Genomic DNA, 26,649 nt, shown 5'->3' with positions numbered 1-26,649 from the left:
TAAAGATTAAAAAATATTTCTAAAGATTTCACAAAGACAACTCATGTTCGCAAAAAATTAAGAATTTTTTGATTTACGATTCGGCTCTCTTTAGAAATGTTTGGCCAATAAAAATGAAATGGCTCATTTTTTACATGTATGACAAACGTTTATTTCATTATTTGATGTAAAAAAGGAGATCTGAAAAATTTTGATTTCTTGACCTGGAAAACCAGGAGAAGACCTTGAATTTTGTTCCTAAGAATCGCTAGACACCCTGTTATTGAAAATGCAATATATACTTCAGCTTGAAATCTCAGGAACTTCCTTTTTTTTTAAATTAAAAACATTATTTATAGCAAACGAGATGTCCGAGCTGGCTCGGAAACGAAAACAATGACACCAGGGAGATTCACTCGCAAAACAAGAGCTAGTTCTGTTAGCATCTCGGAAGATAATTTGAAGGATTCTTTGGCTTCTTGGAAGCCATACGGGACTCCTTCTAGGAGTAACAGGCGTTTGTCGATGTTGCCTTCTGAGCCTCCTGTCACAGAAGAAACTCAAGACATAAAGGCAGAAAATCGTAAAAGTATGGAAATACCTGTGATCGAAATAGAAGATAATACTGGTAAGTTCATTGATCCATTTACTTCATTAATTTGTCAAATATTAACTTCAAGTCTGCTTATTCTATTCAAAAAATTTTCTTTTTATCAATTTCAAAATTGGGTTCACAGCAGGCTTTTCTTCATCCCTTCCGAATAATCCTTTATTCATATTTTTTCCAGCCTTTTAAACAGTTTATTTATTCTCAGAAGTATTTTACAGTCATTCCAAGATTTTTACTTCTGACAAAATTTTCTGTTCATTTATACAGTTCTGAATTTTTCAAGATATCAGGCCTCGGACTCACGTTACTATTGACAATTTTTGAATTTTTTTTTTTCACTTTTTCTTTAAGCATATTTTCAAAAGTCTTTCTTAGATTGACTAAAATAGTCGGCATCTCAAATAACGAAATTTTTAGAGATATCAAAGGTTTCAACTTTTTGTAACATTTCAAGCGATTTCTAAATTTTTTTGTTGAGATTTCAACAAATTCCAAGGGTTATTAATTGATTTCAGGAGGTGGAAAAAGTTTTATAGGATTTCTACGGTTTTTATGGGGACCTCAGGGAATTAAAAAGATTTAAACATTTTAAAAAAATATTAAAACATTTCAAGATGTTAGGGATTTTAAAAGATTTTATGGGATTTGAAAACTTTTAAAGAATTTTAAATAATAAAAAGATTCCGGGGAATTACATGGCATTTCAAGGAATTTTTAAATATCTGAGAAATTCACAGGTTTTTAAAAGAAATTTAAAAATTCTATGAAATTATAAAGAATTTTTATAGATTGCAAGGGATTTAAAACAATTGAAGTTTTCAAAAAATTTCAGAAAGGGTAATCACCTAACCGGGAAACCGGGAATTTAATTTTAAGAAGCCGAAAGTTTACTTCTGATTGCAGAAAAAATCAAGTTTTCATTATTTTAATAATTTTTTAAATCGAATTATTTGTATTTCTAACATACAGAAACAATATAATTTTCTCAATTTAAAAAAAATGGATTTATCACCTTTTATTCGCTTGCTCCTCATTTATCCTGACTTGGGACAAGGGGTTTTAGAAAATAATGATTGTTTTTATTTTAGAAAATGGAGTTTCCGTAAAGAAATATAATTCAACTTGAAACATGGAATTTTTCAGAGGGAACGGACAATTTTAAACAGAATTATTCGGAATTAGAAGCAAAAAATTAAAAATAATCCCTGTTTCAAGTCAGAATTTGTCAGAATTTTAAAGTTCTCTCTTCGAAATTTTAGATGAAGAAAGTACTTCAAGTAGTTTTTAGAGCAGAAATAGTATTTTAAAAAAGAAATATTGCTTGAAATATTGTTGCGAATTAATCTTTCTTTAGTTGAAAATTAAACTACTTGGTTGAAAGTTAAACTCTTTTGTTGAAAATTCACTTTTTTTCGTTAAAGATTTATCACTTTAATTGAAAATTTATCTCTATTTGAAAAGGTAACTGCTTTGTTAAAAATCAATTTTTTTACTAAAATTTTAACTATTTCAGTTGAAAACTTAACTATTTTGCTGAAAAATCCTTTACTATTTCTCGTTAAGAATTATACTTTTATAGAAAATTTAACCATACTATTTTTGTTTGAAAAATGTATCTTTGTTGGATGAAAATTCAAATACTTGGTTGAAAATTGTTATTTTTTATTTAGAAATCAAACTTCACGGTTAAAAATTATTTAAGAAAAAAATAAAATTTAACTATTCCACTAGAAAACTTAACTGTTTTGCTGAAAAATCTATTTCTATTTTTCGTTAAGAATTATACTTTTACAGAAAATTTAACCATTCTATTTTTGGTTAAAAATGTATCTATTTTTTAAATGAAAATTCAACTATTTGGTGGGAAATTGATATTTTTTATTTAAAAATTACACTAGTTGATTGAAAATTTATGTACTTTGTTGAAAAATTTGCCTTTTTGTAGAAAATTAATAGTTATGGTTAAATACTTTTTTTTTTTAAAATAAAATTTAACTATTCCAGTTAAAGATTCATAATTTTAGTTGAAAATTCATCAGTTTGATTAAAAATTAAATTCTCCAACTAACAATTTAACTGTTAAATTTTGGGTTGAAAATTATTTTTTTTAAATTGAGAATGCAACTTTTTTTTTTAAATTCACGTATTTTGTTAAAAAAATTAAATGTGGACTGTTTAATGAATTATCCGGATTTAGAAGAAAAAAAATTTAAAAGAATCCCTGTTCCAAGTCAGAATTTTGTAACAATTTAAGAGTTCCCTCTTCCAAATTTTAGTCAAAGAAAGTACTTTAAGTAGTTTTTAGAATAGAAATAACAGTTCAAAAAGTAATACTGCTAAATTATAATAGAAAATTTCGGTACATTGTTCATTGCGAATTCGTCTTTCTTTAGTTAAAAATTTAACTATTCCAATAGAAAATTTAAATATTTTGCTGAAAAATCTGCTTCTTTTTTGGTTAAGAATTAGGTCTTTTACAGAAAATTTAATCATTCTATTTTTGCTTAAAAATATATTTTTTAAAATGAAAATTCAACTATTTGATTTAAAATTGATATTTTTGACTTACAAATTAAACAAGATTTTTGAAAATTTATATACTTTCTGAAAAATTTACCTTTTTTTGTAGAAAATCAATCTTTTTGGTATAAATTTAACTATTCCAGTTTAAGATTCGTAATTTCAGTTGATTTTTTTTATTGAGATTTTTTAATCGAAAATTCAACCATTTCGTTGAAAATTGACATATTTTGTTAAAAAAATCAATTTTTTTTGTAGAAAATTATCGTTTTCTTCTAAAGTTAACCTCCTTGTTTAAAAATTCGCCGTTTTGGTTAAAACTTCCAAGTATGACAGTTATACATTTATCATTTTAGTTGAAAATTCATATTTTAGGTTGGAAATAAAATTATTTCTTTGACCTTTTTTTTATTAATTTTTTCTTATTAAATATTTTATAGTTTTGATAGAATATTCCATAGTTTTAGTTCAAATTCATTTCTTTGGTTGAACATTCATTTTTTTACTTAGAAATTAATTAATTTTAGTTGAAAATTCATCTTTCTGGTTTCAAATTCAATTATTCCAGTTAAATATTAAAAAATTTAGTTGCAAATTAATAACTTTCTTCGAAAATGTAAATATTGTTTAGAAGGTTTTTTTATTTCTTTTTCAGTAAGTTTTTTTTGTGGAAAGTAATTTTTTAACTGACAATTTAACTTATTCTAATTGCAGATTCCATAGTTTTAGTATAAAATTCATCGGTTTAGTTGAACATTAAGTTTTTTAATTTAAAAATTAATTATTTAAGTTTTGCTTAACAATTTATCTTATTTAGTAAAAATCAATTTTTTGGTTTGTTGAAAATTCAACTATTTCAGTTGAAGACTCATCGTTTAAGTTGAAAATTCATCACTTGGGTTGAGAGTTATTTTTTTTTAATTTAATTTTTTAACTAAAAGTATTACTATTCCTTTTTTTAAATTGATATTTTTTTAGTGAAAAATGTAGATATTTGTAATAAAATTAATTTTTGTTTAATTCTTCGCTCTTGTGTTAAAGTAGTAAAAATTAATTTAAAATCAATAAATAAACCGGGAATTTGAAATCGTCTGCCGAATCTCATCCTTTTTCAGAGGTCTTTAATATAATTCAAGGTTTTTAATAGATTTCAAAGGATTTGATCATTTCTGAAGGAATTTTGAAAGATATTACAGATTTAAAGATTTTTTAATGGAATTTTATTCGTTTTTTATGTGATTACTTAATATTGTATACATTTTAAGGGAGTATATATCCTCCTAGGATTTCAAAATTTTAAAGGTTTTTCAAAGAATTTGATAGGATTTCAAAAAAATTATAAAGGATTTTAGAAACGTATCCAAGATATCAGTGATATTTTAAAGATTTTAAAGCTTCAAAAGATTCGATTCCACGCGATGTATGTATAATGTATATCAGACTTCAAAAATAACTTAATTCTCAATTTAATATTTAAAAAATTATATGAATTTATTTTTCTACTATTTTTTCTAAAGTTTATGCTACTATTGACACTAATTTTAATTTCTCAAATGAGTCTGAGGCCTGGTATATCAGTTTCGAGATTTATTTCTAAATCGAATTTCCAGAATAATGAAAAAGCTGTTTAAACTGATTAATACCACATTTAACTAACATTCTTACCTTTAATCACAATTTCCTTCTTTTGTCCTTTCTCGTTTTTTACCTTTGAAGTAAATTTTAATTCAAAAATATCAGAAAAGGCTAGTGTTATTATTATTTTTCTTTACGAAAGCCAAATATAAAAATGGTTATAAATATCCTTCGTAATTGTAAATTGCGATTGTCAGATGAGGAATCATCAAAAGAAAAGGTGCCCGAAAAGATTGAGTTTGCCGATTCAGGAGGCCAGGTTGCAATCGATTCTGTCGAAGTTTCGTCCCCAGATCGAAAAATGTCTACTGACAGCAACACATCTCCCGGAAAAAATGGCTGTGACAAAAATAAACTAACAAATAACGGAAATGAAAATTGTCCCACTTCACCAGCTCAAACTCCGCGAACTTTCAAATCCAAACATAGATCGCCGATGCTCATGCGGAGAGAAAGAGAAATGGAAAATAGTGGCACATACGAGGATTATATCTTCTCAGAAAATGAGAATGAAAGTGAGAAGAAAAAAATAGAGACTGATCGAAATAGGCACAGTCTTAAAGATTCTTCTGTGGATACTCCCGTGATCGTAATTGACGAAGTTGAAATGACTTCTCCAAGTGAAAATTTAAAATCCGAAGAATTCTCTATTTTAGTCGACAAAACTGCAACTGACCGTTGGATTTCCGCTGAGAAGGAAAACAAGAAACCTGAAAATCCGCGCGAAAATGATAGCGATGATGAAATTGATGTGTGTGAATTATCGCAGAAAGAGAAAAACGAATTTTCGAATCTTGGAAATTTTTTGCTGGATAATAGTGCCCAAGATTCGGGACTTGTTCGTATGGAGAGCGAGGAAAGTGACGCGGAGATCGAAGTCTGTGATACGAAATCGATAGGAAAGGAAAATATTCACAATCTAAATGCTGTCGTTTTGTTGCAAGATATTTTAGTCGATATGAACCACACAGTTATGATTTCTTCTGTGAAGAAAAGCGAGGAAAATTTGCAGAATTTCACTCCGAAGAAGAGGCAGAGCCTCGTTGGTGTTGAAGTTAATGGAGAAATGAAGGAGGCGGAAGCAAGAGACGAGGTAGAAAAAGAAGATTCCGAAAGTGGAGGAACGCGTGAAGAAATCGAAGATGTTTTAGAAAGCAAAGATGAAGAAGTTCCAGTGAGAAAAGATGAAACAATAGTTTCTAAATCGGAAGAAACAAAAGCAAGCGATGAATTTACAAATCTAGAGGATGACATCGACCTTACGATTGAAGAAGAAACCGAGAGAAGAGGTTCGTCTGTCGAAAAAGAAAGAACAAAATCATTTTCTAGTCAAGAAGTTGAAAATTTTCCTATGGAAAGAGCTACAGGAAATTTTGAAGAAATAATGAAAATTGATGTCAAAGAATCTGAAGAGAAAAATAAGTCTGACGCGCAGAATGAGGAATCTCGAGAAAAACTAGAAATTCCAACAAAAACACCCGAATCATCTCCCGTGAAGATATCAGAATCTTCCGTAAAAACTCCTCCAGTGCTAAAAAAATCAGTAACAGAAAGGCCTTGGCAAGAAATATCAGAAAAATTATCTGAAGAAGAAAATGTAAGCTCTCCTTCTAAAACTTCCTCTAACCGCAAAGATACAATTATTTGCGATCCACTTTCATTAAAAAGTCTTCAGACAACTTCTAATAAAAATTCTCCGCTCAAGAGATGTACTGTTACGATTTCACCGATGAAGTTGGAAAAAAGTGTGGGAACTCCGGATGTTTCTTCCAAATCTGGAATAAGTAGTGACAAGAAAAAATCTGAACTTGAAACTTTTAAGGCCTCGGCAGAATTTTCTGCTGAAGAGAATCCTGTAAGTTTGAGTCTTCAATTTGAATTCGAATCAGAGAATGGAACAACAGGTGTTGCTTCCGCGTTGAAAATAAATAGCGATGATGTAAAATCTGAAGTTGAGGTCAAAGAAGATGAGAAGAGTTCTGAAAATCTGAATCTTGGGTGCGAATTAAAAACGGAAACTTTAGCGTTTTTATCACAATCTCCGAAAACGAAGAGTCCTGAAAAATCTGAAAATCAAACCAGCGAAAAGGAAGATTCTGATATTGTGATTGAATCGGAAAGTAAAAGTTCCAACGAATCCGAAAATAAAACTGCAGATGTTGAGATGAAAGATTTGAGTCTTCGCTCTGAAAGAAAGACGAGCGAATCACAAAATGAAATCTCAGATTTTGCTTCGAAATCATTAAAAAACATCGAAGACGAAGATTCAGATCTCGAGCTGAAAGACGAACCCTTAAATCCTTTGTCAGAATCTCCCAAAAAGAAGAATCCTGAAAAATCTGAAAATCAATCCTCAATTGTGTCTTTAGAATTAGGGAAAATTAGCGAGAAGGAAGATTCAGACTCTGCGATTGAAGACGAGAACTCGAAGAAAGAAGTTGCAAAAGAAAAAAGGCCTAAAAAGTTGAGTAAAAGGGTCAAAGAAAAATCAGTTTCGCCCCTAAAGCGACTGAGCAATGGATCTGTCGACAAAAATCTTTCGGAATTTCAGTTAGGGTATCGTGATGATGAAAGCGAATCCACTGATGAAGAAATCGAGGCTCTAGAAACATTCGAGAAAATAAAGGCTCTCCAGTTGAAAGAGAGAGAGGCTGTCAAATTGAAAGAGGAATTAGCGGCACTAATATTGAAAAATGAATCGGAGATTCTTAAATTAAAAGAAGAAATGGAGACTTCTAAGTCAAAGGAAGGACTGAAGATTCCAAATTCTGAGGAATTCGAGCCTGTAAAAGTGAAGGACGTAGATTTTGAAACTTTCATGTCTTCCGCACCGGAAAATAGAGGATCTTCTATTGTTGCAGGATCACCGAGGAAGCAGACGGACGAAAAAGAAGAGGAACTTGAAAGTCTTTTCAAGGACATCACCGAGGAGGAATTCACTTCCTCGCGGCGGGCCAAAAACCCCGTGAATCCGGAAGAGGAATCTGAGGATATCGTTCTGCTCGACGAGGAAGACGCTGAAGAAGAAGAAGAAGTTTCTAAACCTTTGGAAAGTAGAGAAACATTTGACGACTCTTCTATTTTGATTTTAGATCACGATAGACTGTCAGATTCTAGAAATCGGGGTAAGAGATTGTCTGTGGAATTTATGAAACATATTCGCCACTCGCCGAAAAAGGATGAAAATTTAGAAAACGAGACTTTACGTTCCCCATTGATAAATCAAAGTACGGAAAATCGAAGAAACTCGAAATCTGAGGGAAGTTCGGACGGTGGGAAAAGAAGTAATGGTCCAGTAGTGAGGAAAATTGAGATCCTGAAAACCGTAATTCCGCTTCAAACATTAAAATGCGGTGAGAGGAAAGCAGAGACAGAAGTTGAAAGGGCAGAAATAGAAGAGGAAGAAGAGGTTGAGGAAAAGGGGAAGAAAGAGAGGAAGATTTTGAATCTGTCTGCCGGAAATCTTAAGATTCTTCCTGCATTTTTAAATAATTCGACCAGTAGCGAGGAGGAAGATACCGACTTTTCTATTGATACTGATGCAGCAATGGAATATAATTTACCAGGACACAAAATTTCCCATGTGGATGATGTTACCGGGGACGAGTGCCGAAATTCAGAAACTGAAGATTTCAGTTCGGATTCGGACGATCAGGGTTCATTGGTGGATTTCATTGTTAACGATGATGCGAATCCTGAAGTTGAGGAAACTGCCGATTTAGAACTGGAAACGAGAGAGGAAAATATAAAAATTAAGAAGAAGAAGAAGAACCAAAAGAACAGAAATAAGGAAGAGTCTGAAATTAATCCAATGATAGAGGAAAAGGACGAGAATTTACCGAAGAAAAAGAAAAAGCAGAAAAAACATAAGAGCAAGACGGAAATAGAACCGGAAGTAGAGGTAGAGAAAAAGAAGAAGAAGAAGAATCGAAAGCGCGAGGATAAAGAGGAGGAGAAAGTGGAAAGTGAGATTCAGATTAAAGTTAAATCTAAAAAAGAAAAGAAAATGAAGAGAGTTCTTCCTGACGTGCCTGATGAGATAATAGAACTGGAAGTGCCGAAGAAGAAAAAGAAACGGGATAAAGTTCTGTCTGAAGTAACTGAAGAGAATGTTACGGAGAAAAGAAAGAAGAAAAAGGCATCAAAAGATGAAGAGTTTATAAGTTATGAAGCTAAAAAGGAGAAAAAGAAGAAGAAGAAAGATGTGAGTGAAGAAATACCGCAAGTCGAAGAAGAACAAGTGCAACCAAAAAAGAAGAAGAAAAAGAAAACGACAGAAGTCGAAAAGTTTCCTTCTGTGATACCTCAATTTGATTTACCAGCGTCGAGTGAAGAGTCCGATAAAAAGAAGAAGAAAAAGAGAAGAAAGGACAAATCTGAAGTTGAAGTTCCCGAATTGAAGTTGCAACTTTCTGAACCAAAGAGGAAGCACAAAAAGTTAGCTCATGACGAACTCTTAGAGTTTAGAAATCAAGAGAGAGACATCAAAGAACAGGAAATGAAGATTCGAGACCAAGAAAGAATAATTAAAAAGCAGGAAATTATATTTAAAGGTAAAGAAAAAATTATTCAGGATCGGGAGAGAGAAATCAAAAATCAAGAAAGAGAAACTCTGAAAGAGAAGAAAAAGAAGTCTAAAAGTATTAAAAGACTACCTGAAGAAGTTCTTGATAGTCTTTCGGATCTTCCTCCAGAACGTAAAAAACAAAAACTATCAAATGTAGATTGCACTCATGCGAGCAAAAAATTGAAGCCATCTTTGTCGATGATTGATAAAAAGTGCCGGAAAATTCCGTATCTTGTGGAGGAGAGCGAGAGTCCAGAAATTTCACATTGTGGAGCAACTAGTGAATTTGTGGCTCGCGAAATTCCGGCCAGCAAACTCGCGCCGAAGAAGATTGCGGTGTTGAATATTAGAGATAATTTACTGAAAAGAAGACGTCATGGATTTACTTTCGTTAGTCAGGTGCAAAATCGGATGAAAAAGCATCTGGCCGATGAGGAAAACATGACTGAAGACACCATAAGACTGGAGAAAAGTAATAAATTCCCTAAAAATCTGAAAAAAGCAAATAAAAAGTAATTAATTTTAGTAATTTAAATCAAAGCTCACATTCATTGAGAATCAATTCGAGCATGGTAAATCAATTTGGTACATTTTACATTTGAATTATTTTTCTTGACAATATTTATTATCCTGATAATAAAAACTGATACTTGTACTTATTGTCAATTGTTGGAATCGCCTGATATATTAAGAATGGGTAATAACTCAGGGTTGTTTACTTTAACTTTGGAAGGTTGTTAATTTTGTGTTTTTTTCTGAGATTTTCAAGAGTACTGATGATAGGATTTATCTACGTTTAAGGGGATAAATGCTGCAACTTAGTTGCTTCAAGTTTTTATGTATTAAGAATAAATAAGAGCCATTTATGAGAATAGATTTTGCTATTTGCAAGAAGAAAAGCGTACGAACGTTGACGGATTTTCGTAGCTTGAGTGCTGATAAGATGTATGATAATGTAAAATACTTTTGTCATTTAAGCTAGGCATTTCGTCTATATTTCCAATGTTTCGAAGCAAGGACCATTTTTTGTAAAAATATTTAATACATGTGCCATCATATTATTTTTGTCACTTATTTGAGAATATCCTTTCCCTTTTGACGAATTTTATTACATTATTTTTTTACCGGGAATTTTACAAAGGGTTTAGAATAAAAATTTTGTCCAACTTTGATTTCAACCGCTTTTTAAAATAATTTGTTAAATTGTGATTTTCATAAATTATTATATCATTCAGTTTAGAATGCTTAATTTAAAAAATCGTTGACTTTTAAAAATTTTCCGTTTTAATTTTTAAGCAGATATTTTAATTTAAAGAATGTTAAAATGCAGTTTCAAAAGCTTAAAAAATTAAAAATTAGAAGCTTTTAAATTGAAAGATTTTTTTTATAAAAAACAAAGTGGTCGCCGGACCGGGAAACCGGGAATTTTACGAATTTTCAGAAGAAAAAATCTGCCAAAGTTCGATTTGAACAGTTTACAAAAAAAATTAAAGTGCAGTAATCCGAAATTTTTAAATAAATTTTTCTATGATTTATCAATAAAGTATTTTGATCCCTAAAAAATGTAAACGTGCGCTTTACTATTTTCCATCTTCAAAATAAATCCATAATATAGTCATAATATAACGTTTTTATTAAATTGAAAATATTGTGAGTCTAAATTATTTAATTTTTATCCGATTTAATTTCAAGTTTTTTAATGTAGAAAAAATATAAGTATTTAATATTTAACAATATTTCACTGTTCATTTAAGAAGAGTAAATTGAAACCAAATATTTAAAAGAAAACGATTTTAAACTATATTTTTTTTACATAGAAAGCTTCCAATCTCTAGAATTTCGAAGAATTTTTAAACTTTTGGCGTTACAATTTGAATTTTTCTATTTGAAAAGTGTTTATTTTATAAGTGCAATTGTTAAATTTTGACGCATAAATAACAATTGAACACTTATCATTTGTAGAAAAAATTTGACTAATTTTAAGAGATATTTAGTAGTTTTGAAAAGATTCAAGATTAATTAAGATCTTGAAATTATTTCAAGTAATTTAAACGAAGTGTGTTAACATTTTTTTCCGAACTTCTAAATATATTTAAAAATTAATCGAAATTTTTCTAAAATTTTTGAAAATCCTGCAAATTAAAAGACATCCTTAAAATCTGCCATGTTCTTCTTGGATTATTTTTTTAATTTCTTAAAATCTTCTTAAACTTTCTGTTATAGTAATTTTTCAAAGTGAAAAATTATTTTCAATTTTCCTAAAAATATTGAGAAATTTTTTAATTCTTTTGTAGTCTTTCACAATTCTTAAAAAAATTCTAAATTTTTGGTTTGAAATCTGCAAAAATCTAAATTTTTATTTTAAATGCGGTTGTAAGTATTTGAAATTGTTTCAAGTTCTAAATTTAATTCGAATCTTTTTAAAACTTCTAACTATCTCTTAAAATTACTCTAATTTTTTTACAAATACTAAGTGTTCTATTGTTAATTATAAATACAAATTTTAAGGATTTTTTTTTTAATTTGCAGGATTTTCTCAAAGTTATAGAAAAATTCAAATCATTTAAAAATAATTATATTTAAAAGTTCTGAAAAAAGAAGGATGCCTAAATAATTTAAAATAAAAATAATTTAACTTCTAATTAAAATTTTTTTCAATTTTTAATGTGTGGCTTAAAATTACTTAAAATAATATAATTTTGAAAATTTTTAAAGTGTATTGCTTGATTCTTTAATTTAGAGTTTTGAAAATGTTAACGTGGATTTATATTTTTGGAACTTAATCTGAATCTTTGAACTCTATAATTTATAAAAGTTCTCAATTTTGCAGTTTATTTGAATTTCATTTAACATTGTTTAATTGAAAAGTGTTAATGCCTTCCATTTTGTACGTGTGCATTTTTGAGCATTTTAATACACAATTTTTTATTTGAAAAACTTTTAAACTTCAATTTTAAGAGTTTGGAATTCAAGAGTTCCACTTTGAATGCTTTAATTTGTCGTTTATTGTTTATTAATTGAAATGGAAAAATGTTTAAATTATAGTTTAATTTTTTAATTTTCATTAACCGTGAAAAATGTTTGCGAACCGGGGAAAAACCGGGAATTTTTTTCTAGTTAATGCTAGTAGAATTAGACAGGTTGTCCGAGAACTTCATTTTCAAAATTCCCTGATTTTTCCTTTGTTAATTTTCACTTTCCTTATTCAATCGAATTCAAATACTAGTTTTAACATAAAATATTTTATAAACGGAATGGAACAGTATTATTGGAAATGGCGATCGACCATTTCGCCATCTGATGCCGAAAATTTGAACTAGAAAGACTAGGTACAATTTTAAAGATGTATTTTATTTTTTGCAAAAAAGTGTTTTTACGATAGTTTTATGAAATATAAAATAATACTTGAATACTAAAAACAAATATTTCTCAAAAATAAATCGTTTGAGTTATAATTTGCATCTTATAAAGTGAAAAAAAAAACACATTTTTGTTAAAGCTGTTTTAAAAAATTAACTTTAATTAATATATGCAGAGTCAAATTTTATCCAGATTATGCAAAAAATGCGAACTTAATAGACGATATATAAATACGAATTCTGAACTCGTCAGATCCGATTTTTTAATAGTAAATATTTAAATTATAAATTAATAAAAATTTACTTTGAGTTCATTTTTGCTTAAAAATAGGTGCATTTATTTTTATAATCTGTTGAAAATCACGATAAATAGAACAATTTTTTTTGTTGTTTTTTTTAGCAAAATATTTCTGTCAAAAAATGTGTTTTTCATTGTATATAATTTAAATTGCATCTAAAACCTTTTGTTCGCAGATAAAGAATTATTTTTAGTGTCCAATAAATACTTTAAACTCTATATAAAAATCGTAAAAACAGTTTTATGCAAAATTAAAATGCAATTTTAAAATCGTACCTATTCTTTCTAGTTTAGATTTTTGTCGCCAGGTAGCGCGAAGAAGTTTAATCATTCTCAATAGATACATATTAAAAATTTTCAATTTTATTCTTTTATTTTAACCAAAAAAAGATCTTTTTTAACATAATAGTGGAATTTTCATTCTAAAAAGTTAAATTCCCAACAAAAAAGTCACATATTTTATATTTCAATTAAGAAAGATGAAATTATATAAAAAAAAAGAAAATTGAAAAACAAACAAGAGGAATTTTTAACAAATAAAGATTTTTCACTCAAGAAAGAAATAAAACTTGTTCTAAATTCTTGAACCTTCCAGCTAAAAGATGAATTTTCTCTACAAAAATTGAATTTTCAACAACAAAAATAGGTTTTAAGCAAAAAATTAATTTTTCACGAAGCTGATGCATGCTTCACCAACAAAAATGAAATTTCAATCCTAGAAAATAACTTTTTTTACCAAAAAAGGACATTTATGAACTAAAAAAAATTTACCTTCAAAAAATGGAAATGTTACATTTTCAGTTGAAAAATAAGTGTTTAACAAAAAAGATTTTTTAGCTAAAGCAAAGCAGAAGATTTTTAAACAAAAAGTTGCATAAAAAAAATAGTTGGATTTTTTATTAAAAAAGATTTCAGTTTAGTTTTCACTATCAAAATAGGAATTTTTAAACGAGAAATAAATTTCTACCAAAAATTTGGCATTTCCGATGCAATAAGACGAGTTTTTAACCAAAAAGGTTCAATCTTTCACAAAATTGTTGAATTCTCTACCAAATAGTTGCATTTTTATCCAAAAAAGTTTAAATTTCCCTTAAAACAGATGCATTTTTATTTATTTTTTTTTAATGGTTGAATTTTCATCAAAAAAAGATTTCAGTGGATTTTTCAAGATCAAAATATGAATTTTTTTAGCGAAAAATCAGTTTTTACGCAAAAATTTTGGTTTTTTTATTTCAAAACAATTAATTCTATCAATCAAAAAGGTTATGGTTAACAAAATAGTTGAATTATCTACCAAGTAATTGCATTGTTATCCAAGAAAGATGAAACTTGTCTAAAACCGAGGAATTTTTGATAAAAAAAACAAAATTTTTTCAAATGTTGAACTTTCATTCATAAAAAATTTTTGAGTTGATTTTTCAACAAGAAAATATAAATTTAAACAAAAAGGAAATTTTCTATGAAATACTTAAATTTCCAGCAAAACTGTCGGATTTTCAACCGAAAAGTATGACTGTTTAAAAAATAGTTTAATCCTCGATCAAAGAGTTGTATTTTTAGCCAAGAAAGATAAAATTTCTCTTAAAATAGCTGGAATTTTAAGTTTTTTTTTTAAATAGTGGAATATTTATCTAGAAAAGATTGCAGTTATCTTTTCAAAAATAAAAAGTAAATTTACTACGAAATAGTTAGATTTTTAACAAAACAGAAATTTCACCCAAAAAGTATGGCTTTTACACAAAATTATTAATCGTTTAAACGGAAAGTTGCTTTTTTATCAAAAAGAGATGTAATTTCTGCTAAAGCAGGTAAAGTTTAAAATTAAAAAGACAAACTTTCAAACAAGAGTTGAATTTTCAATCAAACTGTTGCATTTTACTTAAGAAAGATGAACTTTCTTCTAAAAAAGATGAATATTTAAGTCAAAAAGACAAATTTTGAAGAAAAAAAGAGTTGAATTTTTATCCAAAAAGATTTCATTTGACTTCTCAACACAAAAATAAGAATTCTAAACAAACGGTTAATGCTTTACGCAAAAATTGAATCTTTAACCTAAAAAGACAAATTTGAACCAAACAGTTGAATTTGCAAACCAAAAAGGATGCCTTTTGAAGAAAATTGTTAAATTTGCAGCCAAATAATAACATTGATAACTAAAAGGATAATCCTTACGAGAAAGTTTTTGCAAATTTGCAAAAAATTACGTACATGAGTAATCGCATCGTCGATTAATTAAATGAATAATATTGGAAGCATAATTAACCAGTATCTAGCATGTTTTAAACAAAAAATTCCTGATTTTCAAGAGAAAAAAAAATATTTTTCCATGTATCTTTCTTTCACAGTGAAACATACTTTTCACTAAACAAGAAATTGTAGGTCTAGTGGAAAAAAGTGCCATATGCGAAATTTCTCATACGTCCGCAAAATCTGATTTTATGATCAAAAACACGTTTTCTCGTTCATTTTATTTAATACTCCTCATTTTTTTAACTTTAGCAACACTGTAATGGCATTTATTTAATCCAATAATTTTTGTTGATATAATAAAAAAAAAAAGAGTTCAATTCCGTATGTACTAAACTTTTTTTTTTGTTCGAATTGGTTGAAATATGAGTTACCAAAGTTTAAACCATTTTAGTTTTCAATAAAATAATTAATTTTTGAACAAAATAGTTGAATTTTTAACTAAATTGTGGAATTTTCTTTCTAAAAAGATCAATTTTCTACCAAATGATCGAACAGTTAAATTGTCAACGAAATAATTGAATGTTTAAGAAGAAAGACCCATTTTTAACAGAAAAAAAGGTGAATTTTAAATCCAAAAGGACGAATTTTTTGTATCTATAGACGAATGCTTAACAATATCGTTGAATTTTCAACCAAATAGTTGCATTTTTAACAGAATACTGTAATTTTCTACCACGAAAATAAATTTCGAGCCAAATAGTCGAATTTTCAATATAATTTTTAGTATTTAAGTAAAAATATAAATATTTAATTTAAAAAATTGACATTATAGTTTCATTTTCAAGCATAATTAATTTACAACTGAAAAAATGAATCTGCAACCAAGAAAATAAATTTTAAATAGAGGGGGCTAACTTTAAACCAAAAAAGACACATTTTCTACAAAACAGTTGAATTTTCCACCACACATATTAATTCTCTGTCAAAAATATGTATTTTCAACGAAATAATTTAATTTTCAATTGAAATGATGAATCATTAAAAAACAAGAAAAAAAAGGAGTTTTAACTCTTTTTAACTTTTCAACCAGAACTTAAATAAATCTTTCAGTATTCACCAAAAGAGACAAATATTTAATGAAAACAAAATTTTAACAAAAAATGGAAATTACACTTTCATATAAAAAATTAATTTTTAATGCAAAAAAAAAGGAATCTTGAACAAAGTGGTTCAACTTTTACCCAAGTAGTTAAATTTGCAATTAAAAAAAAAATCAGCCAAAAATATAATAGTTGCATTTTTAATTAAAGAAAAGACCAACATTTTATTAAAAGAGATGAATTTCGAAAACCAAATCCTTAAATTTTTAAGCCAGAAAGACGAATCCTTTACAAACCAATTGAATGTTCAACCAGAAAATATGAATTTTAAACAAAAAACTATCAATTCTCAACCAATAACGGAACAGTTAAACTTTTAGTTGAAAAATTATTAGGTTTCAGAAATTTAAACTAATTTGTTCTGAAACTTGAAAACATCGGAAATAATTGAAAAACTTTGAAATATCTTATCACCGTGATAAGAAGAATAATCTACTGTTAAAAAGTTCTGTTTTTCTACTTTCAAAAAAAAAAAAAAAATTATAAATGTAATGAAAACTAGCAATAAACGGATCAGCCATTTTGTTCGTTCAGCAGAGTAAAGAAAATTTGAAACCCTATTTTTTCTTTAAGGAAATACAAATCCCAGGGCGATAAGCAAAATTAAAGAGCGTTTCCAAGTTTTTCAACGTAAAAAAGAATGTAAGGTCTTTTCCAGGTTTTCCAGGACGCTTAACTATTTCTTGAGTTTGTGTCTAAAGATGATGAATCTTAATAATAATTTGAACAGATTCATATATATATATATTAAATTGAATTTAAACGGATTAAAATCCCTAACTTTTTAAGTGAAAATATTGCATTTTCAAAAAGATAGATGAACTTTGAAATAATTAGTTGAATTTTCAAACAAAAAGATTAATTTTCTACCAAAAAAGACGACTTTTTAACTAATTACATTAATTCTCAACCAAATAGTTGAATTTTTAAACTAAAAAGGTCAGTTTTAAAACAAAAATGAGATCTGTAGTTAAATTTTCAGTTTAAATAATTGATTTTCCCTCAAAGAAAAAAAAATGAACTAAAATGACAAATCGCCAACTGAAATAGATGAATTTTAAACCAAGAAGATGAATTTTCAACAGAAATTATGAATATTTCACTGAAATACTTAAAAATTTTTTGACAATTTTGTTAAATTTGAAACTAAAAAAAAATCAACCGGTAGTTGAATTTAGGAATAAGATATATCAATTTTGAAACAAACCGATGAATTTTCAACTAAAATGAATCTTCAACTAGAACAATTAAATTTCCATCTAAAATGATGAATCTTGGACTGGAATAATTGACTTTTCAACGAATGGGATAAATTTTCAAACAAGAAGACTGATTTTGACTAAAAAAAAAGGCGAATTTTCAAATAAAAAAGATAAATCTCAGACCAAAAATTGAATATTTTTGAAGCTTGTAGTTAAAAAAGTTAGCAAACTTAATGCAAAGATTAAGCCTTTTTAACGAATTAGATGAATTTTCAACAAAGAAGATTAATTTCTTCCAAGAAAACCGAATTCTCAATACAATACACGAATTTTCAAATAAAAATAATTCTCCAACATTTTCTTTGAATAACAAAAATTTTTATAAAAAAAAGTAATTAATTTCTGAAGAAATAGTTACATTTTAAAAATAAGTGGTGAATGTTCATCTGGAATAGATGATTTTTCAACTAAAATTATGAATAATTAACTAGAATTTGTCCACAAAATATATTAATTTTCAAAGAATAGTTCAATTTTCAACTAAAAAAGATCAATTTTGCAACCAAATAGTTGAATGTTTATCTAAAAAAAAAATCAATTTTTCACTAAAATGATGAATCTTTTTTTTTAATAGTCGACTTTTTAACGAATTAGATGAATTTTCAACCAAGAAAATTAATTTCTACTAAAAAAAGAAGAATTTTAAACTAAAAAGGATAAAATATCAACCAAAAATTGAATATTTAAAAAATAATGTTCAACCAGGCAGATGAATTTTCAACTACAACCGTGGGAGTTTCTTCTGAAACAAAATTGGAATAGTTACATTTTCAGTTAATACCAAAAGAAACTAATTATCAAAAAAAAAAGAGTTACATTTTGAAAGAAAGTGATGAATTTCCCACTACAATAATAAATCTTCATCCCACTGATTTTGAATTTTAAACCAAAAGGATGAATTTTCAACTAAGACGATTAATTTCTATCAAAAAAAGGCGATTTTTCAAATAAAAAAGATAATTTGTCAACGAAAAATGGAATATTTCAATTTTTATTTTAAAAAATTAAGGTTCAACCGTAGAAATTAATTTTCAACTAAAATGATGGAGTATTCAACTGGCACCTTTAAATATTCAGTTAAAAAATTTAATTTCAAAGCAAAAACGAATCTTCAGTAAATTAGTTAAATACACTAATATAAAGCTACTTTGACAATTCAAGAATTATTGTTATTCAATTTTATATTGCAGATTAAAAAATATTAAGCACGTTCTCGAAAAACGCCATTATTTAAAAAAAAAATTGCCTGACATTTTCAAGTTTTTTTCGGGAACATAAAAATGCCCTGACAATCCCAGGTTTTCCAAGTAGGGTAGAAGACATCCTAATATAAGTAAGTATATACGTTCTAAAATAAAATGTAAAAATACAATTTTTTCTTTAAAATAATTAAAATTGAATACAAATCTTCGTAATTTTCAAAGTGAAACATTTAAAACTGAATAATTTTTAATTTGTCAAACCAAAATATAAATTCTTCAAACTTTTAAAACTTTAGATTAAAACGAATTTACGCTTTCCAGTAAGTTGCCTGAAAATGCACAAGTTTAAAATTGAATGAAAAATTATGATAGTGTTTAATTTTTTTGAAATTATGTGCCTATTAAACTTCAAAAGTATGCTGTTTTGAATGTTTTAAATTTGAAGCCTTATTTTAAACGAGTTCAGAATATGTATAATTCAATTTTGCGGCTTTCTAATTACAAATGATACAATATTTAAGGCTTCTGTTTTGACATTAATACCATTTAATCTAAGAATTTTTGCATTTTTAACCTTAAGAGTTTGCAATTGTTCAATTTGAAACATTTGAAATTTAAAAATTGTCCATACTGTAATCCTGAATTTAAAAACAGAATTTCAACTGATTTTATTTACTTTTAATTTATTTAATTTTTAATATTTCACTTTGAATCATGTGTCTAATTTTGCAGTACTTAAAAGAAAATAAATAATTTATATAAATTTCCAAAAATTTCCTTGTTCTTTTCGAAATTATATACTTGTATATTTAGTAATTTAATTTTCATAATCTTACCTTTGAATATCCGGGAATCCATGCAATGTTGAAATTTCCTAAAAACCTCGAAATCCAGCAGATACAAAAAGACTTTGTAACAAATTGTGTATTTATTTATCAGATTAAATTAATACATACTTCCAACTTGATCGCTCTTGAATTTGTTTTTAAAACTTTTTATTCTTTAAAAAAATCCAATTTATTTATACTTAAGTTTTAGTTTAGATGTTAAAAAATACAAAAATCACTATATCTAAACAAAAATTAAATGGCTTACAATTTCTATTTAATAATTTCTGATTGCATTCCTAATTTTTATGATTAATCGTCAGCAATAAGTTCATATCTTGCATAATTACAATTCTCTCATTTTTTAAAGTAATTTTATTAAAAATTCAAATGATCAAAATTCGTGTATAGACAAAAGAATGAAAAATGTTGTTTCCATGAAATACAATTACGTATATTTTTTTTATATATATATACAACAACATAGGTAAATAATATATTGTAAGTAACTCGATAAGTAATATAACATACACAAAATATCCACGAAATCGTACCTGAAATTCCGGGTGTCAGACTTTACTGAAATTTGATTGAATCCGATTTTCGTGACTGCGTTGAAAATGGGATAATCTTAATTACACAACTATTTAAGGCACTTGCGCGTTAAATCCTCAATTTTTTGAAAAATCTGCCCGTTCTATAAAAACCAAAATTAAACTATTCTCTCCTTCGAAATCCGAAATTATTCTACAATAGTATTTTACAATTTCCTTTTTAATTTTCATATTAATTGTCCAATTTAGGATATTCAATAGACATTAAATATTAAAATTTTGAGCCTTGACGCGCATCTGCCTTTTTATTAACTTACTAAATTTGTTTTATTTTATTAATCATAATCACTAATTCCATTACTATTCGGCAACAAGAGGTTTTATTTACACGAGTGTTCGAGGACACACATTTGTGAATATTACAATTCTGCAATTGGCAGTTATTATACCGTAAAACGTACCAATAATCCAAAAAACAAAAACAAAAAAATGTTGCTTTCCAAAATATCGTATATATCAAGACAAATAGTATCGTACAATAATTATGGACTAAACCTTCTAATTCGTAGGTGTACAAATTATTAAGTAAAGGTTGTGCCGTGTATGCTCGCTTGCGAAGGACTGAAAATGTTTTGCTTCGGTATTTTTGTAAAAAAATTTCGCTCAATCCTTTCACACTGAGAAAAAAATTTACCTGTGGTACCTCTATCTAAATTTTGTCGTCTAGTTCATTAATTTTGTTTCTTTGTTTGTTTTTTTTCTTTCTTTCTTTTTCTTTATTAAATTCTATGGTCGATCGAGTTTTTATTCGAAAAGAAAAACTTTCGTTCCAGGTACCGATCTTCGAGGGTAGACCGAATAAATTATTTTTTCGAACTCTCTTCTCCAAGTAAATAATTTATTAGCCATGGGTGCAAGTAAATCTCTTGGTTCAGTGCTGCTGAAAAAAATACAAAAAATTGCGTTTAAAACAAAGCATTGAGTGGGAACATTTCAAATTTAATTCTTTCTTCAGCAAGACAATTTCAGACGACGCATACACAATGATCCTGAATTTTCGCAAAAGTTTCTTTCTTTTTTACCTAATAATACACTGAACTCGCTACTTGCATGACTGACCGAGTTAATATGAATGAGAGAAATGCTTCCTCGACAATTCGATACTGTTTAGATGTTCATTTAAAGGAGGGTTCATCTTGTTCGGCAGGAAATTACACAAAGTCTGATCGAAGCTGATCTAAAGGATGGGAAAAAATGAAAGGATTATACAAATATTGAGGAAGTAATGGGTGTCAAGATGAAATAAAATTTTTCCAAAAAGCTCAACGCTGAATCTAAAATCATAACTTTTGAATAGTCAACGATTTGGAAAAATGAAATTCAGGTTTAGCATTGAGAAAAAGAATTATTTTTATTTCTTTGGATGTGCGTCTTTTAATGTAAACTCATATTTGTTTAAACAATAACGATAAAACTACGATACTTATTCACTGAGAGGAAACGTTTTGAATGCGAGAAAAAATATGTAAAAACTAAAGAAGAAACGTTTCCTCTTTTTGCTTTGTACTTATACAAGGTTTTTTTTTATGAAAAGCCTATAGTGTATCTATCAACTGAGAAACCCAAATTCGATGATTTGTAAAAATCTCGTGGATAATCCGAGATATTTGTTTCCCTTGAGGTAATATTGCAAAATAAAAACAAGAAATATATTAAATTAAAGATTTTTATGTACCCATCGTGGTACCAAGTAGCCTTTTGCCCCAGTACATAAAAATATTATAAAACCTGAATCTACATATGTATAAAATACAATAAGAATATAACACGTTTCATATTTTGAACGATCGTAGGAAGTATAATTTTCATTAAAGGTACATCGAACTAATTTATTTAGGACATAAACTTGAATAAAAATTCACTACTTAGAAAACCAACCTAACTCTACTTTTTAAGTTATTTCATAAATCAAACTAATAATGAAAATTATAAACTAATTTTCATATCAATTATGAAAATGTCTACATCTTATGTAATAATCACCTATGCAAAAAACTATTTCACTACCCTTGAAACACAATTTCCAATTTTTAAACCTATTTCTTTCAAAGTTCGATAATTAAAATTAGTCAGGAAAGTAAAACGGAAGCAACAGTTTCTAGAAAACGGAAAATCATAAATGAGAAGAAAGCAAAACTGATTATTTTGTACAAAAAACCGCTTAAAATACCAACAAAAAGTGCGTATTAAAAATATTTTTGATTAATTAGCATTATTGCTACTACATTAATTAAAGCATTAAAACTTGTCTAAATTTATAAGAATTGTGGTATCTATCTTTGAACACTTTTTTTTCTATTCCTAATAATTATCCAACGCGAGTTATACATGCGAATAATAAACACTTGGCGGTGCAGAATAAAATTAAAAAAAAAAAAAATGATGCAAAAACTGAATCACACCCATTCCTCTTGCCAAACTTCGAAGAAATCATATGCAATCGAGGCCTGGCGGCGCCAAACCGCTTTTTTATTACATGAAAAATTTTGCCGGTTCTGGGCCATCCATAAACTACGTCATACTTTCAATTCCTTAAAATTTCAAGATGAAATATATTGAATTTACAACAAAATAGTTGAATTTGCCGCCAAAAAAGATTCTCTACCCAAAGAGAGGAAATATCAAAACAAAATTAATTTGTATCCAAACAGTTGCATTCACAACCAGATGTTAAAATTTCAACAACAAAATTAATTTTCAACCAAGGAAGATAACTTTTCCACCATGAAAGATGAAATTTTAACAAGAGCAAACTTTTTGAGTTAAAAACTCGAACGTTTTAAAAAAAGACGAAATGTATGAATTTTTTACCAAATATTTGTATTTTCAACAAACAAGATTAATTTTCTACCAAAAAAGACAACTTTTTTTACAAAATACATGACATTTTTTTACCAAATAATTGAACAGATAAATTTCCAGATAAAAATTCTCGATAAAAAAAGTAACTTTGAAAAAAACAACGAATTTTCAACAAAAATGTTAAATTTTAAACAAACAAGATATAAAAACTCTCAATAAGAAATATCTTTGAAAAAAAAATAAAACAAAAAACCAAAAAGATTAATGGTCTACCAAAAAGGCGAACTTTGAACAAAATACATGAATTTTTAATAAAATTATTTAATTTAAAAACAAGAAAGTAGAATTATCTACAGTAAAGTTAAATTTTCAACCCAAAAGTATGATTCTTGAACCAAAAAGTTTAGTTTTCAACCAAATAATTTATGTTTCTACAAAATATAATTTTAACATGAAAATTCATTCTAAAACAAACAGTTGAATTTTCAGCTATAATTATGAATACTAATAAAAAAATACATTTCTTAAAAAGCAGTTGAACTGTAAGTTAAATAATCCATTTATCAATCTAAAACTTATATTCTTGACCATGAAGCATAAATTTTCAACTAAGTAGATTAAACTTCTAGCAATAAAGACGAATTTTTAACCAAAATTTAAAATTTGCACTAAAAAAAAGATAAATTTTTAACTGAAAAATATAAACTTTCAACAAAATATGGAATAATTTACTTGTCAGTTTAAAAAATTTATTTTCAACCAAACATGAAAGGAATTTTCATCAATATTATAAAATTTTCAACCAAATCATAGAATTTTTATCTAAATAGGATAGTCCCCCCCCCCCCCACTGATAACGTAGTTTATGGAAAGTACCGCCAGGCCACTTTTTCTTTTAGGACTTTGCAGTACATGAAAAATAAATATAGTTACTTTGGTACATTTTTAAATTCGAGTATTGAGAATTTTCTACTTAATCAAAAGTAAATCAAGGATTACTAGTCAGAAAAAGTAGATTTAATACGAGTTGACAGCTGATTCGCTCATGTTAAAAATTTGTTTCTCTTTTACTTAATAAAAATATACTATACTCCGCAAAATTTTCGATACAATTTTTAAAAAGTAAATAATTATATTTTTATTTAGTCCCTTTTGAAATCTGTGAAAAGTTTTATGCGAAAGCATAGTAATTGTCGATAAAAAAAGTAGTTCTTGAGAAATTTACTTGTATCTGATATGCAGAATATTTTGCACCCTACTTTAATCCATATGCAAAGTACTTAATTCTTTCGAAAATAATAAGCCTTATTTACAGCATAATTAAGAAAAAATCTAAATATTAAAATTTTCAGAATGTTTAGAATTTAAAGATTGGGAAAAATTGAAAAACATTTTTGAGAAGCCGCGAACAAACTCGAAAAGAAAAAAAAAACAGGAAAAATGAGTGAAAAACTTTTCATAAATGATTATATAAAATATGTAACTTTTTATGTGAATTTTTAGCTTCAAATGTTCTTTGTCCTTAAAAAGCAAATAAATTAAAAATCAAGTCATTAAAGAATCAGATAATCCCCAAATGAAAGCCATCAAAGATTAAAATTTAGTTTGTCAAAAATTTTCAAATTCAAAATTTCTACACGTACCCAAAAAATCTGGGTATTTGTACCGTAAAAATCCGGATATCTGTATTAGGATTTCGGTACCCGTAGCCATGGCCAAACATTAAATAACTTTATATTTGACGAGCTCGAAAACTTTTAGACTTTTATATTAAAAACTAAGGTATTTCAAAAATATATGATCGTTTTTAAATCGAAATTGTAAAACTTGATAAATGTTTAAATATTGGAATCATTTTTTTCTAAATCATAAAATCTTAAACTATTAAAACTTTTAACAGTTGAAAAATTTTAAACTTTCCCAATCTACAAACTGACAATTAAGCGGCTTAAAAATTACCACTAGAAAAAAGAAACTTCAATTTGTAGGTTTAAAAAATTGAAATAATTTTAAAAAATTTAGAGCATAAAATCTTTTAATTCTGAATTAAAAGCTTAACAATTTTAAAGAAATAAAAATTAAATTAGTATCGTGCAATTTAAAAAATGTTAAACATAAAAATGGAAACTTTAAAAAACGAATCATTTTAATTTTGAAGTAAAACTTTCAATTTTAAATGGGTATCGTAACAATTTCTAAAAATTTGAAAATAAATGTATTAAATTGTATACACAAAAATCAAAGAGACTTTTGGCTTGAAATAAAAATTTACAAGCCTTTGAATTTGAAGACATCCAAAAGTGAAAATCTTCTAAATTTCAGCTGTATATAAATCAATTCTAAAGTAAATTATTCAAAAAAAAATAGATTTTTTCTTTTTTTTTTTACTTCCGGGAAAATTTCAATTTATAAATAAATATATGCAGAACCTATAGATTTTGTCTATATTTATTTATAAATTAAAGTAAATTAAATTAAAATCTACCCAAAAAAAAATCGGAAAGTCTTTATTTAAAAATCTGGAAAAGGCACATCAATTGGAACTCGTTTAATATAAAAAAAATCATAATATCAAAACTTTTTGAATTCAAAAGAGTCAAACTAAAAAAACGTTAGTTTTAAAGCATTTAAATGCACTCTGGATGCAAAAGCAGCGAATAAATGAAAAAGGAGACTTGATAGACATGATGGTAAAAACTCCGGGGTAGACATTCAAAGTACATAGATGTTGTATATGTACAGTTCTGGCATTTAGCTAAATGGCCAGTTTTTCCGACCGTGCTCGACACCAATGTTGACAATCTGCTCTCAAAGAAGCAAGAGTTAGTGATGATTATTGACGAAAGCTTGAAGAATGTAATGAGCTTACCCTTGTTGCGGAGGGCAGGAAAAAATGACCAGTCTGCCGTGTGAATAATCTGAGCGCAAGTCTTCTAGAACTACAAAAATATATATATATGTGTGTGTATATGTCTGCCTTGATTTGGAAGAGCAACATTAACTGTAAAATTCATGAAGCTGAGAAAATCGACAAAAACTGCTCGAATCTTTATTCGTGTGTATTCCGAATTTTAATTCATTTTCAAAACTTTTTGACTGTTCTTGAACAATTTGAATATGATCTTCTCATTTCGGCAAAAAAAAAGTTAAAAAATGTTAATTAACTATTGAAAATTCCCAGCAGTTACGTTTCTCTTCGAATTATTATTCAATCATAAAATGATAATTATTATGAAATATTACATATCCTTAATATTTTTATGAATAATTTTTTGTAATATTGAAAATGTGGAATTAAAAATTATTCAATTTACAATAATTACATTTTAAAGGTATAGAATTTGGAACAGTTTTTTGGAATAGTTCAATTTTGAAGACTTACAATAGCAAATTCTTTAATTTTAATAATTTGCAATTGAAAAAAATTTAATTTTGCAGGATGTATAAATAACAATTCTTAAATTGTAATTATTTTGAAGATCAACAGTCAATAGTTTTCAATTATAAATCTACAAAATTGATAAAATTTAAAATGTGAATCATTAAAATAACAGCATTTTCAATTGTAAAATTTAAACCTGCATAATGTTCACATTGAAAATTTCGAAAAAAAAGAATTCTTAA

At 27.1% G+C, this 26,649-nt stretch overlaps 2 protein-coding genes across 9 annotated transcripts in view; one reads left to right on the top strand and one right to left on the bottom strand.

Moving 5' to 3' along the window:
• The first annotated feature begins 342 nt into the window (after nt 1-342).
• On the top strand, nt 343-10,372 carry LOC117172313 (myb-like protein X). The gene is made up of 2 exons (XM_033360092.1): nt 343-607; nt 4,942-10,372. Exons 1-2 carry the CDS (start codon nt 376-378, stop codon nt 9,825-9,827), a joined length of 5,118 nt encoding a protein of 1,705 aa, XP_033215983.1. The 5' UTR covers nt 343-375; the 3' UTR covers nt 9,828-10,372.
• Nucleotides 10,373-20,046: 9,674 nt separating this feature from the next.
• Nucleotides 20,047-26,649, bottom strand: part of LOC117173433 (protein phosphatase 1A) — a 59,071-nt gene continuing 52,468 nt past the window's right edge. For 2 of the 8 annotated variants that reach the window (XM_033361996.1, XM_033361998.1), the window contains exons 6-7: nt 21,283-21,400; nt 20,047-21,100 (exon numbers count right to left, since the gene is read on the bottom strand). In XM_033361996.1, the coding sequence (XP_033217887.1) occupies nt 21,287-21,400 (114 nt within the window). In that variant the 3' untranslated portion in view covers nt 20,047-21,100; nt 21,283-21,286. Of the gene's footprint in view, nt 21,104-21,245; nt 21,401-25,700; nt 25,828-25,894; nt 25,965-26,649 lie in introns of all 8 variants that reach the window. The other 6 variants (XR_004467181.1, XR_004467180.1, XR_004467179.1 and 3 more) reach the window with 6 other exon arrangements.

Source organism: Belonocnema kinseyi, chromosome 5, assembly GCF_010883055.1.
Source record: "Belonocnema kinseyi isolate 2016_QV_RU_SX_M_011 chromosome 5, B_treatae_v1, whole genome shotgun sequence".
Classification (NCBI taxonomy): Eukaryota; Metazoa; Arthropoda; class Insecta; order Hymenoptera; family Cynipidae; genus Belonocnema; species Belonocnema kinseyi.
The sequence above is the reverse complement of the archived record's forward strand: the minus strand, read 5'-3'. Positions and strand labels throughout refer to the sequence as shown.

What these genes read in the sequence shown, in the direction of transcription:
- LOC117172313 (XM_033360092.1), top strand. Translation starts at nt 376, where the DNA reads ATGACACCAGGGAGATTCACTCGCAAAACAAGAGCTAGTTCTGTTAGC. An exon ending in CGAAATAGAAGATAATACTG is followed by an intron (nt 608 to 4,941) that starts GTAAGTTCATTG and finishes TGCGATTGTCAG; the next exon opens with ATGAGGAATCATCAAAAGAA.